Source organism: Achroia grisella, unplaced genomic scaffold, assembly GCF_030625045.1.
Source record: "Achroia grisella isolate CSIRO2021 unplaced genomic scaffold, CSIRO_AGI_Agris_v1 utg1724, whole genome shotgun sequence".
Classification (NCBI taxonomy): domain Eukaryota; kingdom Metazoa; phylum Arthropoda; class Insecta; order Lepidoptera; family Pyralidae; genus Achroia; species Achroia grisella.
In genome coordinates, this window is record NW_026712673.1 from 149,442 (window position 1) to 164,917 (window position 15,476).

A 15,476-nucleotide genomic window follows, 5' to 3' on the forward strand; every position below is an offset into this window, starting at 1 on the left:
ATGGATAAACTCAATAGGGATCTTGAGAGCATATCGAAGTGGTCACGTCGCTATGGTATTTCAGTTAATCCAAAAAAATGCCAGGCTATTATAATAGGCAGCTCAAGATGTATTATAGTAGGTATATATTTATATTTATGTATGTATATTTGTAATTATTTTTAAGAAAACCTATTTACCTATGTTAGGTAAAATTATAGGTTAGTCCTTTCCCACCACTGCCCATCAACCGCTTTCTGTTCTTACCTAATGGTTAGCTGGTAAAGGTAAAGCTTAAATGACATTAAGCTCGTCAAATTGTACAATTTTTAAAAGTGCAATAAAGAATAAATAAAAAAATAAATAAAAATAATTATTATGTCTCAGACAAAAATAAAACTCGGGTGTTGCGATCGACTGACGTCTTCGCCTAATATTCTAAACTGTCAGTATTGCAAGCTCAAGTACCATTTATCATGTGTGAATATTAACAAAAATATAAAGGATATCTCTGAAGATTTCAAAACAAAATGGATGTGCCCGGGCTGCTCTAGCAGACTGCCCAAATCAGACAATACAAATACACCAATAAGATCTAATGCACACCAACAAGGAAATGAATGTCTGTTAAATGTAAATACGAGACGGGGTGGGCAAATGGTAGTACCACATTCCTCGTCCGAGGTAGCAATTGACAGCATTCGTGAAATACTTAGAGAGGAACTAAGCAACATTTTAAATATTCTTTATTGCACTTAAATACATTTATAAGTAAATTAATTACAGCTAATGTTAACAAAGGAGGACTTATCTCTAAAAGAGATCTCTTCCAGTCAACCCAATAGAGCGTGGCATAGGAAGTGTTGAGTGGGTTAAAATGTGCAAATTATATTTTTTATGAAAATGTCAAAATAATTAAAACTAAACATAAAAATATAATGTCCAAAATACAGATACTAATACAATATACATAAAGATAAATATATATATATATATATATTAATATATAATATGTACTTGAATACGTAAACAAATAAAATTACATTTATAATAAATATATAATAACCATAAATATATACTAAATCAAACAATAAATACTACAAAGATATATATACAATGATGACACTAATCACATAGCAGTAGAAAGGTAATATGATTTTAACTTTTTCTTAAAAGAACCACTAGATGGACTTTTTTGAATCTCCAAAGGGAGATTATTCCATAGCTGAGCAGCACGAAACGAAAAGGAGTTACCCATAAACTGAGTTCTACTAGTTAGGAAGTTTAAGGATCCTCGAGTGGTTTTGGCAAAGGCGTTTGGGACGGGAAGAGGGGGGTAACAATTGAAAGCGGGAACGAAGGTAGGCGGGAGCATTAGGATTATTAAGAATATTATAGAGCATGGATAGGATATGCACATTATGCCGAATACGGATTGGGAGCCATTTTAAACGGGCGCGGAAATCGGAAACGTGGTCATATTTGCGTAAACTGAAGATAAATCTTATAGCTAAATTTTGTAAGCGCTCTAGTTTATTTAAAAGCTCCTCAGTCATATCTAAGAAGCAAACGTCGGCATAGTCAAGAATGGGAAGTAAAATGGATTGCGCGAGCATAATTTTGGTGCTGAAGGGAAGAAAATATTGGAGACGTTTGAGAGAGTGATATGAAAAGTGTATTCTTCTACTAATTTCGTTGACATGGGAAATCCATGACATAGTACAATCCAAAATAAGTCCTAAATTTTTAACCTTGTCAGTGTACGCTATCTCAATGTTGTTGTATATTATTGGGGGTACCAAAGACCAATCCAACTTGCACCTTAGTCTGCTACTACCAACAATCATGGCTTGGGATTTGGACGGATTAATAATGAGACCGAAAGATCTAGCCCACGATTGAATACTCAAGAGATCACAGTTTAAAGCTTCTACTGTTTGAGTCACTTCCGACAAGGAGAAGTGACGGTATAACTGCAGATCATCTGCATACAGATGGAAGGGAGAAGTAATGACTCGAGAAATATTGTTAATAAACACTGAAAATAGTAAAGGAGAGAGTACACCGCCTTGAGGTACACCAGCAGTTAGAGAAGTCCAGTCTGAGGAACCATCACTGGTTCTAACACACTGCTGGCGACCGAAAAGAAAAGAAGAGAACCATTCTATAACAGAATTTGAAATGTTAACGGCACGGAGGGCACCAAGGAGAATATCGAAATCAACAGAGTTGAATGCACTGCTGAAGTCCAATAAAATAATGGCAGTCAATTTGGTGTCATCCATAGCCTGCCGTATATCCTCTGTAATATTAAGAAGCGCCCCAGTAGTGCTGTGGAAGGGACGGAAGCCTGACTGGAAAGGACATAACAGGTTATTGGTGGAGAGATATGTATAAAGTTGATTATGGACAACGGATTCAAGAGCTTTGGAGAGTAAAGGAAGAATAGAAATGGGACGAAATTGGGAGAGACAAGTAGGATTACTTGTTTTGGGAACTGGTATGACATAAGCCTTTTTCCATTGTGATGGAAAGACATTGTTGCTGAGTGAAAAGTTAATAATGTGAGTAAGCACTGGCAAAATGTCATCCAACACAGGAAGGATCATATCAAGGCTTATGTTGTCACTACCGATGGATTTAGAGGAAAAAGATAGAAGGATTTTCTTAACAGCATCTACTGGTATTGCACTGAAAGTAAATGAAGGGCAATTGAGTGGAGCAAGACTTGAAAGAGTTGAAATAGAATTAGCTTTAGTGAGATTGCTAAGAGTGACAGGTGAGGAAGAGAAGTGCTTATTTAAAGCATTGAGGTCCAAGTTACTTTTAAAAGAATCAGTAGACTTGCCCACTCCTAGTGATTGAAGAAATTTCCAAATTTGAGACTGATTAAGGTTTTGTATAGTTGAATGAATGTATCGGCGTTTAGCATCCCTACACATTCTGTTGCAGATGTTGCGAAGCTTTTTATACGTTTCAAAATTAAATTGTGATCTCTCTTGTTTATACCGACTTTTAGCTCTGTCCCGCTTGGCCATATTTCTCTTGATAACAGGAGTAAGCCAAGGGGCAGGAGCATGTTTAACGCGTACTGGCCGGACTGGAGCATAGGTATTGTAGTGGATATGTTGTACATTAACATATAACTATTATTGTAGAACTTTAAGGTAGGTCTATTAGTTAAATAAATCAGTTGTCATCCAAACGTTGTTTGATTCGATACACATATAACATGGTGTCAGGTGTGAAAACTAATTTTAGTAAAGTTAAAAAATATTAATATTGTTTTGCTTATGGTCATCTTGTGTGAATAATGACAAGTGAAAAGATGAGTTCAAGGCGCGATGATAGCGTATTTACGGCGATACAACAACCGGCACCGATGCAACAAGACGGGAATATGGCGACCAATTGGCGTGAATGGAAAATGGCATTCGATTGTTTCTTAATTGCTTCTGGAAAAGAATCAGCTTCGTCAAAGGAGAAGTGTGCACTTTTCATGCATGTTATTGGAAAATATGGAAGAGAAATTTTTGAAGAACTAGATATACCGGATATTGAATTTGATTATGAAAAATTATGCATTACGTTTTGTGAACACTGCGACCCAAAGAAAAATGTTAATTACGAACGGCACATATTTTTCGAAACATATCAAGCTGAAGATAATTTTGATAAATTTATTGGTGCCTTAAAAATAAAAAGCAAGAATTGTGAGTTTGGATTATTAAAAAACAGTTTAATATTAACTCAGTTGATACGTGGAATTAAAGATGCCCAAATGAGAGAAAAACTGTTGGCAAAATCATCAATGACCTTGGATGAGGCAATACAGTGGTGTCGTGCAGCGGAACGTGCTACAGAACAGGCAGCGGCGTGTTGCAGTCGACAACCGAACATCAGTGTGGAGCAGATGACGAGGCAAACGAGGACTACTTCAGCACAACGCCAGTGGTACAACTCAGGTGCTAATGCCAGGACTCGCGGCGGTGATGGGAGGCTGGCTACGTCGGGGAGGCGCGCGTTTGGACTACAACCGCAGTGGCGCAGCGGTGACAACGGAGCGGCTGGCCGCGGCCGGTATACAGGTTCACCTGTATGTACTAAATGTAATTTACTGCACAAGGTTAGTGATCGCTGTCCGGCTTTTTCAATGAGATGTTATCGTTGTGATAAAATCGGTCATTTCGCGAAATGTTGTAAAATAAAATTTACACATGAAGTGACAGAAGTAACTGACACCCCTGAGTACAAAGAGAATAATGAGTTGTTATTGTATAATATTAGTATAGACACTTTGTGTAAACAGTACGAGTCGTGGTATGAAAATGTTATAGTGAATGGTGTAAACTTATACTTTAAATTAGATAGTGGCGCCGATGCGTCTGTCATGTCTTTATTTTCTTATAATAATGCAGGATTTAAGGAATGTCAACTTAGTAAGTGTGCCACAGTATTAAGAGAAATAAGCAAAAATAAATTGCCCGTGATTGGTTATTTCGATGCTATGATACAATATAAACGACGTAGTTGTAAAGAAAGAATTTATGTGTTAGAAGTTAACTGCAATAATTTATTAAGTTTAAGGGCGTGTGTATGTCTAGAATTAATATTGCGGTCTAATGAATTATCTATAAACGGTATGTACATTGATGAGTCAGTCTTTCAGGGTATGGGTTGTTTGCCGTCTGTTTGTAAAATCGTTATCAACGAAACCGTACCGCCCGTGGTAAATGCCACCCGTAAAATTCCTATTAAGTTGCGTCCTAGATTAAAACAGGAACTTGATAACATGGTAAAACAAAATATAATAATTAAAGAAGAGGGCCCAACCGACTGGGTATCGAATATTGTAGTAGTAGAGAAGCCTGATAAGTCATTACGTGTATGTTTGGATCCTAGGAATTTAAATAGAGCTATTAAACGAAGTCAATTTCTGCTGCCTACACTGGACGAAATTGCTAGTAATCTGTCTGGAGCTAAGTATTTCTCTAAATGCGATGCTAAGAAGGGCTTTTGGATGCAAAAATTGGATGATTGTAGTTCTAAGCTTTGTACGTTTAGCACGCCGTTCGGAAGGTATAGATTTTTAAGAATGCCGTTTGGTATTAATTCAGCTCCGGAAATATTCCATAATGAAATGTATAAAATATTTAAAATTGAGGGTGTCGAAGTTTACATAGACGACCTATTAATATGGGGTAAAACTCGTGAGGAACATGACTCACGATTAAGGGAGGTAATTCGTAGGGCTAAAGAAAACGGTGTAAAATTTAATAAAGAAAAATGTTTATTTGGTTCAAAACAAGTAACGTTTTTAGGTCATATTTTTAGTGCTAGTAGGATGCAACCAGACAATAATAGGGTCAAAGCTATACTGGATATTCCAACACCTATAGACAGAAAGGAACTAGAACGGTTTTTAGGCGTAACTAATTATTTGTCCCGATTTATACCTAATTATTCAGACATTGCATCTCCTTTGCGCGAATTATTAAAAAAGGCAAAAAGTATTATGACCGTGGTACACGAAATTTAGTGCCAGTGTATCCCCACGAAAACGTACGCATGCGGCAGAAAAATGTATGGGTAAAGGCCAAGGTTAAAAAACAAGAGCATGGTAATCGTTCATACTGGTTGGAAACTGAAAATGGTGGAAGGTACCGTAGAAACCGTACGGATATTTTAAAATTACCTAATTCGAAAAGCGATTGCGTAATAAATCGTAAAGAGAATAATTATTATAGTAAGTATTTAGATTGGGACGATAGTGAGACGGTGCCATCAACGAGTTCATCCTTTCGCATAACGGGACACGGCAACGAGGCCAAAACTCAGGAGGACAATACTCAGGGTGTTCAGGCACAGGTAAAAACTACGAGCAGCGGCCGCGTAGTAAGGTCACCCGAACGATTTGTTTGTCAATAGAAATATACAAGATGCGTAATAATACATACATATATACCTTCAACATATTAGGTAGCTCTAATTATGAATACTGATTCATCTGTGTGCATACAGTATATTATCGTATAATAAAAAAAAAAAAAAAAAAAAAAAGAAAGCAAGTGTTGATTATAATGTGTTGCATGCATCAATTCAAATTAATTAAATTCATACATATTGTTATTTCATCAATGCTTAGTCTAATATTATAGTTATACTACAGCTCATTGATTACAGTTGATTTTAAAACATGTTTAATAACTATTTGATTTTAAAATAATAAGATTTTAATAAAAATATGGGATAGTTAATAGTTTGTATGTTTTATAAATATTTGTAGCCACATTGTATACAGTGTATTCCTAATTTACATAAAAAAAAAAAATGTCTAGTGAATATAACTTTATTATTGTAGAGGGAAGATGTAGTGGGTATGTTGTACATTAACATATAACTATTATTGTAGAACTTTAAGGTAGGTCTATTAGTTAAATAAATCAGTTGTCATCCAAACGTTGTTTGATTCGATACACATATAACAGGTATCGAAAATTTTTATAAGCTCACAGTTAAATATATCTATCATTGAATCAATGTCGTCCGAAAGTAATAAGGGAGACCAGTCCACTCTTCTCATATCCTCTCTCAAACGATCAAGATCCATATGCCGAAAATCGCGAAGTAAGTGAACCTTACCCTTATTTTTTGGAGGACGCAAGTTGTATGAAAGATAAATTAAGTCATGTTGAGAGAAAGGAGAACACATTTGTCCGTGAGAGATAGTAGTATGGGGATGAGAAACTATAATTAAATCAATAAGGGAAGGTCTACTGTTGTGAAAGTAATGGGTCGGTTTCGCCATGGGCAAAACATAAAGATTAAGCGCAGATGTTAAACCCATAAGCTTGCCAGTTCTTACATCATTCTTCAAGAGACAGGTATTTAGATCCCCCATAACAATTACGTGATCAAAACGAGGGATCAGTGCTTCAAGAACAGTCTCCAATGAATTAAAATAATCTATTTTATCATTGGGACTGTACAAAACACCCAGTAACAGTTTTTTGTGATGAACTGTTGTAGTGATGAAGAGATATTCCAATGAAGCGGTTATTTGTGGTTGAGATGCACAGACTATTTCTGCACAACAATCGCTGCGAAGGTAAATCCCCACACCGCCACCCCAGAGGTAGTACGGTCATTACGAAAAAGTTTATAGCCCGGAATGGCACAGCAGGTGGAGGGAAGAGATGGCTTAAGCCATGTCTCAGAGATAAAAATACAATCGACTATGCCGGCGCTGAAAGATGTGAGAAGATCGGAATAATGAGCTAATAAGCTCTGAGCATTAATATGCACAAGGGAGAGGTATTTGGAGTGGTCAGCAAAAATAGTCCGCAGTTTGTCATCAAGAGGATTACTATCGGACATAGAAGAATTAAAACTCGATGCAGTGTCAAAATCATCAGAAGAGCAAGAAAAGTAATCATCATTTACATCCATAAATATATATGAATACAAGAAATACAAATAATATATATAAATATTAAAATTATAATAATAATAAAATACAAATTGTAATAAAAAAGAACAATTACAGCTGGCTCATTAACTGCTTAGGTTGACTAGAAGAGCTTAACATAAAACTAACCTAACAATATATTAGTTTTAAAAAAAAAAAGTATACAAATAAAACAAAAAAAAAGTTGTTTACAAAAACTACAGTAGGAAAACCAAGTGACTATATCCATCATAAAAATAAAAAATAAAATAAATGTATGTAGTGACTAGAACTAACAAAACGCAGTACAGATATTATTATGTCAGTTGACATTGACATATGCAGTTGACATGACAGTTCATCAAAACAAACAGAACTGTATTTGTAATTGTAATTTGTACTTACAAAGAACTGATATAATAATAGACGTGAGTCGGTAATTTAACAAAAATCAAGACATTCATAAATTATATAAATATACCCTAAACCAGAGTGAATATAAAAATTAAATAGTGACAATAAACCGACCGAATTAAATAGTATCACAACACCAACACATAACTAGCTGTTTATGAGTTTTTAGGGTGCTGCAAGATGAGTGTTTTCAACTCACCCATAGATGTTATTTTCTTACGCTCTTTGTTAGGGAGAAGAACAACTATATTACCGTCTGCTGACCAACATTTCTTCATGCCGAAATGGTTACGAGCCGCAACAAAGACATACTGCCTTGATCTTGTTAGGAACTCGGAAACGGAAGTTTTGGAGCCCTTTAATATAGTTTTAGCGTTCCAAACCATTGAACGGGATTGTAAAGATGTGAACCGCACAAGAACAGGCCGAGCAGCCTCCCTTTTAGCTCCCAATCTATGACATGACTCGATGGCATCAGGACGAACACTGTCTAATTTCATTTTGTCGTTGAGCAACTCCAAGATTACTTGAGAAGTATCTTCGCCAGAAGTCTCAGGCACACCATGAAAAAGTAAGACCTTCCTTCGGGAATGGGTATCCAGACGGTCTTGAGACTGTTGAAGCATCTCCACCTGTGCCTTGATAAGTCCAAAACTCTTCCAGACAAACGCTTTAAATGAGGCAAAATCGGCGGATAATCCTTTCACCGTAGTACCTGAGGAAGACGGAGCCTGTTGCTGCATGCCCTTCTCAAACTCTTCCATTCGGGTGTTGAACAAGGTTGATAAGTCATCCATGTTTTTTAAAAGTTGCTCAGCTGTGGTGTCCATTGTAAAGTTAGTGATGAAAAGTTATTTCATCACTAACTTTACAATGGACAAATTAATTCTTGTCATTTTAGATAGTTTTAAAAGAAACATTATTGAACAGTTTGAGCTAAAAACCAATGAATTACTTGATAGTTTTGGTCGGATCACGGATTCATTGATTACAATTCAAAACCAACAGGAGGCTATAAAATTTGATGTGAATTCTAATACTTCAAGAATTAATGACTTAGTATCTGAAAATACAACCCTGAGGAATACTGTATTGGATCTTAATTCCAGAATTACGAGTATTGAACACCATTCAAGGGCTAGTAATTTAGAATTACAAAACATACCCGAACATAAGACAGAAAACCTATTTACAGTTGTAAAGCAAATTGCTAACACTACAAACTGTAAATTGAATGAATCGGATATTCATCTATGTACAAGAGTTGCTAAACTAAACAAAAATAGCCGGCGCCCTAGGTCGGTCATCTTAAAGTTTGCATCACCAAGAATACGAGACAGCTTTTTAGCAGCCTTAATTGCCTTTAATAAAAAAGCAAATAATTTCTGTTTGGGAAACTACTCTGCTACCAAAATGTTAGGGAAGCGTCAGTCATTTACCTTTATGGTTCTGCGGATTTCTTGGGCTTCAGGGTCTCGAAGGTATCTTCGCTAGCTTTCCAGCTTCACAGTAGGTTTCACAGTAGGTTAACACAGTTCTAATTTATTTTAATTCACAACACAATGCGCGCGCGCGTCAAGGCCGCTGTACAGTCCGTTTGTTACTAGTTAAGGGAGGGGAAGGAAAGACGCGGGAACAGAAAACTAACGGACTCTAATATAATAATCTGTGCTCACGATGGTATAGGGTAGATTTTGAACAATTTCAGTGAAAAATTGAACACAGGGCACATTGGGATAGGTGGTGATAGAAAACCAATCTTTGTAGTGGAGCATCTCTCACCTACCCAAAAAGCCATTCACGCAGCTACACGTAACAGGGCTAAAGAACTGAATTATAAATTTGTATGGGTTAAAAACGGAAGAGTTTTCATGCGTAAATCAGAAACATCTGAATATATAATAATAATATAAATAAAGTTAGGTGTCAACAACTTCAACTTAAAATTTATATCGGACAGTGCAGCCGTGCTAAAAGCACTACAGAACAGGAAATCAAACAACAGATTAATAATCGAATGTCACAATATCATGGATAAAGTGGCAGAGCACAACGGTGTAACCATCCAGTGGATAAAAGGGCATAGTGGATCATATGGAAATGATGCCGCGGACGAATTGGCGAGAAGAGGATCAGGCATGACGGTAGCAGGCCCCCTCCCGCTTCTGCCAATACCATTCTCACAATTTCGATCCTGGATTCGCCAAAGATCCACTGAGATACAAAACCAAAGATGGAAACAAACCACCGATTGTAAACAATCAAAAGTGGCAATTCCCAGAACAAATCAACGAATGACAAAACGCCTAATAAATCTGGACAGGCATAACATAAAAACAATGATAGGGACAATGACGGGCCACTGTCCCTTAAACAGACATTTGTACACAATAGGTGCTACAGACAGTCCCCTATGCCGGGGCTGCTTTGTAGCCGAGGAAACGGCCGCTCACGTAATCCTGGAGTGCGAAGCGGTGACCACACAACGAAATCAAATCCTCGGAACGGTGAGGTCGCTCCGAGAAGCCTGCGAAGACACCAGGAGACTTCTGCGCTTCTGGGAGGAGCTTGGCTGGCTACGTTAGTAGCCTGGCTCTACACGCACAACGGCCCGAATGAGAGGCCAATTGCGGAAAATGGAGTCCAACCTACATTGACAGTAATATAAATATCAAGAGAATTGAGGATTTGTCCCAGGTGAACTGATTTTAATTTTTAACTGTAGTGTATTGTGACGTCAAAGTTTTCAGTAAATAATTGCATAGTCATACGACTTCATCGGTTTTTATATAATAATTTACTTTTATTTGTTTTGATATTGTTAATTTATTAATTACTGTAATTACATACATCTTTTATTTTATCTAATAATTTATAATTTTTGACTGTTCAATTGTGCATCTGTATGTCATCTGAAAACTTTAAAATCTATTATCAAAATGTGAGAGGACTAAATACTAGTGCGGCAGAGGTACGTCAACAAATCTTGATTAATAATTACGATATTTATATATTTACGGAAACTTGGCTCAATAGTGGATGTTTTAATTCTGAGATATTTGATAATGGCTATGTCGTGTACAGGCGAGATCGCGGGACTTGCTCTATGTCCAACTCAATAAGAGGGGGTGGTGTTTTGATAGCGGTGTCCAATCGACTGAGTTCCATACGAATTTCAGAATGGGAAAGTGTCTGTGAGGATCTCTGGGTCTGGGTCTACTTTCTTGTAGTTCACTGAGGAATAAACCCATTACTATTAAGCTATGTACTGTTTACTTACCACCACCAGTTAAAGATACAACATTGGAGATATTTGTTGACAAATGCAATAGAATTTTAGAATCATCTACTGATTGGGATTATACTATAATTGCCGGTGACTTCAACATGAGCGGTATAGGTTGGCACCCAAAATACAGCGATAGTAATGTCCTCTACGCAGTTCCTGCAGGTTACAGTGAACGTGAGCTTTTATGTAAGTTTATCGACTTTTTAACACTTAACGACCTTAACCAATACAATTGCGTTACCAACTATCAAAATAAAACATTAGATTTGCTATTATGTAACGACGAAATTCTGAATGTCTCTGAATGTTTAAGTCCTGTAAGAAATATTGACAAGTATCACCCGGCTCTGAAAATAGAAGTTAATATTAAAATAAGAGAAGTAAGTCCAAAAATACACATACCTACTAGGTGTAATTTCTATAAAGGGGATTATAACGCCATTAACACGTACCTTAAATCGATATCCTGGTGGGATGAATTTGGCTCCTGCAACTGTATTAATGAAACGGTGACAAAATTTTATAATATATTACGTGACGCCATCAGATCTCACATTCCTATGACAAAAAATCGCAATGGTTCATATCCTGTTTGGTTTTCACCTCACCTAATACATCTCATCATCATCATCATCATCGCAGCCCGGAAGACGTCCACTGCTGGACATAGGCCTCCCCCAAATATCTCCACGACGATCGGTCCTGCGCTGCTCGCATCCAATGCCTTCCCGCGATCTTGACCAGATCGTCGGTCCACCTTGCTGGAGGCCTTCCCACGCTGCGTCTTCCGGTCCGTGGTCGCCACTCGAGGACTTTACTGCCCCAACGGCCATCTGTCCTACGAGCTATGTGCCCTGCCCATTGCCACTTCAAAGTCGCAATTCTTCGGACTATGTCGGTCACTCTGGTTCTTCTGCGGATCTCCTCATTTCTGATTCGATCACGCAGAGAAACTCCGAGCATAGCCCTCTCCATTGCCCTCTGAGTGACTCTGAGCTTGTTGATGGGGCCCATAGTTAGCGACCACGTCTCTGTTCCGTAAGTCATCACTGGCAACACACATTGGTCGTAAACCTTCGTCTTGAGACACTGCGGAAATTTGGACGAAAAGATATATCGGAGCTTCCCGAACGCTGCCCATCCGAGTTGGATTCGACGATTGACCTCTTTCTCGAAATTGGATCTACCTAGCTGGATAGTTTGCCCTAAGTATACGTAGTGATCGACAATTTCGAGTGTAGAATCTCCGATTTTTACGGGAGCAGGTACGACATGGACGTTTGACATAATTTTCGTCTTGTCCATGTTCATTTTAAGACCTACTCCTTGTGAGACTCTACTGAGGTCTTCGAGCATTTTGCTAAGGTCTTCCAGGGTCTCAGCCATGACCACGATATCGTCGGCAAATCGAAGGTGATTGATGTACTCGCCGTTAATGTTGATGCCCAGCCCGCTCCAGTCCAGAAGCTTGAAGACATCTTCCAACGCAGCGGTAAACAGCTTTGGCGATATGACATCGCCTTGTCTGACACCTCGCTGCAGTTGGATAGGCTTCGAATTCTGGTCGTGGAGGCGAACTGACATAGTGGCGTTTTCATACAAACATTTCAACGCTTCGATATATCGATAGTCAATTTGGCACCGCTGGAGAGACTGTAGCACAGCCCACGTCACGATCGAATCAAAGGCTTTCTCATAGTCCACAAACGCCAAGCAAAGTGGCAGGTTGTATTCTTCGGTCTTCTGAATTACCTGCCGCAGCGTATGAATGTGGTCTATGGTACTGAAGCCTTTTCGGAACCCGGCTTGTTCGGGAGGCTGGAAGTCGTCAAACCTGCGCGCGAGACGATTCGTGATGACTCTCGAAAACAACTTATAAACATGGCTCAGCAGTGTTACGGGTCTGAAATTCTTCAGAAGCGATTTGTCTCCCTTCTTGAAGAACAGAACCACCACACCCCTTTGCCATGCTTGAGGCGTTTTGCCCTCGAGGATGACGGAGTTGAATAGCTTCTGGAGGATTCGTAGAACAGGTCTACCTCCAGCCCTCAGAAGCTCAGCAGTAACTCCATCATCGCCCGGCGCCTTGTTGTTTTTAAGTTGTTTAAGAGCCATACCAATCTCGTACAGGCTGACGTCCGGGATATCTTCGGTATAGTGTCGGGTTAATTTGGCTCTAGGGTCGTGTTGTTAACAGGTGCCCGTGTTGTCGTGTATAACTGTCCATAGAACTTCTCAATTTCCCTCAAAAGTTCGGGTTTAGACGAAACGATCCTGCCGTCATCCGTCTTAAGTCGCATCAGCTGGCTCTGTCCGGCAGCCAGATCCCTGTTAAAGACTTTTGAGCCCTTGTTTCTCTCAATAGCCTCCTTTACACAATTTGTGTTAAAGTGGCGTAAGTCACGAGTCAAGGACTTAGAGATCTGCCTGCTAAGTTGCCGATACTGAGAAGCGTCAGTCGGAGACTGCAGGACCATACTTCGCCTTTCATCCATCAATTTGAGGGTAGAGATAGATATTTTTCCGGTTCTTTCTGCGCGGCGGGTTTTGAAGTGCTTAGACCCAGCCGCACGGACAGTTTCCACGAACCTGTTGTTGTAATCGTCCACGTCAACGCAGTCACCAAGGCTTTCGAAACGGTTTTGCAATTCTAGCTGAAAGCTTTCGGGGTTTTGGATCTGTATAGGTGTAGGGCGGAGCGTAGATTTCATCAGTCGGGATCGTTCGAGTTTCAGATTCAGATTCAATGTGCCTCTTACAATCCGGTGATCACTTCCAATTTTGACGGCATTGATCACAGAGACATCATTGAAAATCTGTCTTCTCGTTGACAAGATGAAATCTATCTCGTTTTTTGTGGCACCATCGGGACTAATCCACGTCCATTTCCGGTGTTCCGGCTTCCTGAAGAAGGAGTTCATCATAAAGAGGTTCTCCTTCTCCATGAAGTCGGCCAGCATTTGACCTCGGAAGTTTCGATCACCGATACCAAATTGCCCCACTCTCAGCTCATCACCGCTTCGTTTGCCCAATTTTGCGTTAAAGTCCCCCATGATAACGCTATAATGAGTCTTTGTACTATGTATGGCTCTGGAGATATCCTCATACATAGCCTCAACCTCATCGTCGGAGTGCGTCGAAGTTGGAGCGTACACTTGGATGACCTTCAATGAATACCGTTTGGTAATTCTGAGTATCAGGTACGCTACCCTAGTCGACACGCTCTCGACCTTGATAACATTATTCACAAGGGACTTGTGGACGAGGAACCCGACACCGCCTTGGGACAGTTGATCGCCCTCCCGGAAGTAAAGCAGATTGCCCGATTTCAGGACTATCGAGTCCTCCCCCTTTCTTCGGACTTCAGATAATCCCACGACATGCCAGTGCAATCTGCTCAACTCTTCCTCCAGTTCAGTTAACTTTTCGTCGGTCCGCAGTGTTTGAACGTTGTATGTTGCCAGGGCCAGTGGTCGTCGTTTGTGGTAGCCTGGTCTTACCCGGAGATTCTTCGCACCCCCTGCCCCGCCGTTTCCATGACCGCTACCATGATCAAGACTAGCGGGGCCGCCGGGGACTGGGGGCCGGGGCCTTGGGTGTAAATTCATTTGGGGGGATATTGCCATAATCGCCACGCTTGGCATGCGGGTTGGCGATCGCAGTATGATGGTAGGTACTCAGTAGGACGCTGCTGCCCGTCCACTGGTCGATGAATCCCTTAGTCGCCTTTTACGACACCCACGGGAAGAGAGGTGGTGGTGCTATTCTTACAGCGACACCACACGCTAATACATCTACTAAAACAAAAAAATAAATACCATAGAAAATTTAAGAAATATAAAAATCCACTGGATCAAATAGAATACGATTATTTTTCAATTCATCTTCAATATTATTTATATATATATTATAGCATTTTTTTATTAAAATGCTATAATATATATATAAATAATATATCCAAAAATATTCTGGTCACACATAAAAAGTTTGCGTAAAAATAGCTCATCATATCCAAATACCATGACCCTAAATAATAATACATCTTCTGATGCAAATCAGATTTCAGACATGTTTGCCAATCACTTTTCCACCGTGTATGAAAGGGATGATGGTCACAGTGACAAATCATTGGATGCTTCTGCAATGACAGTCCACACACATGACACAATAAGTAATATTCTACTGACGCCTCAGGAAGTTATTAAAAAACTTAGGAAGTTTGACTTTAAAAAGGGAGCAGGATCAGACAATATACACCCACTTTTTCTAGTGAGGTGTGCTCACACAGTGGCTCTCCCGCTGAGTATCATTTTCAATCAATCGTTGCAAACCGGCATTTTTCCCAGT

General features: G+C 39.2%; 1 protein-coding gene across 1 annotated transcript; it reads left to right on the forward strand.

Annotated features, from left to right (window-relative positions):
* The first annotated feature begins 3,292 nt into the window (after positions 1-3,292).
* LOC131841476 (uncharacterized protein K02A2.6-like) lies at positions 3,293-5,518 on the forward strand. The gene has a single exon (XM_059189797.1). It carries the CDS (start codon positions 3,293-3,295, stop codon positions 5,516-5,518), a length of 2,226 nt encoding a protein of 741 aa, XP_059045780.1.
* The last annotated feature ends 9,958 nt before the right edge of the window (positions 5,519-15,476 follow it).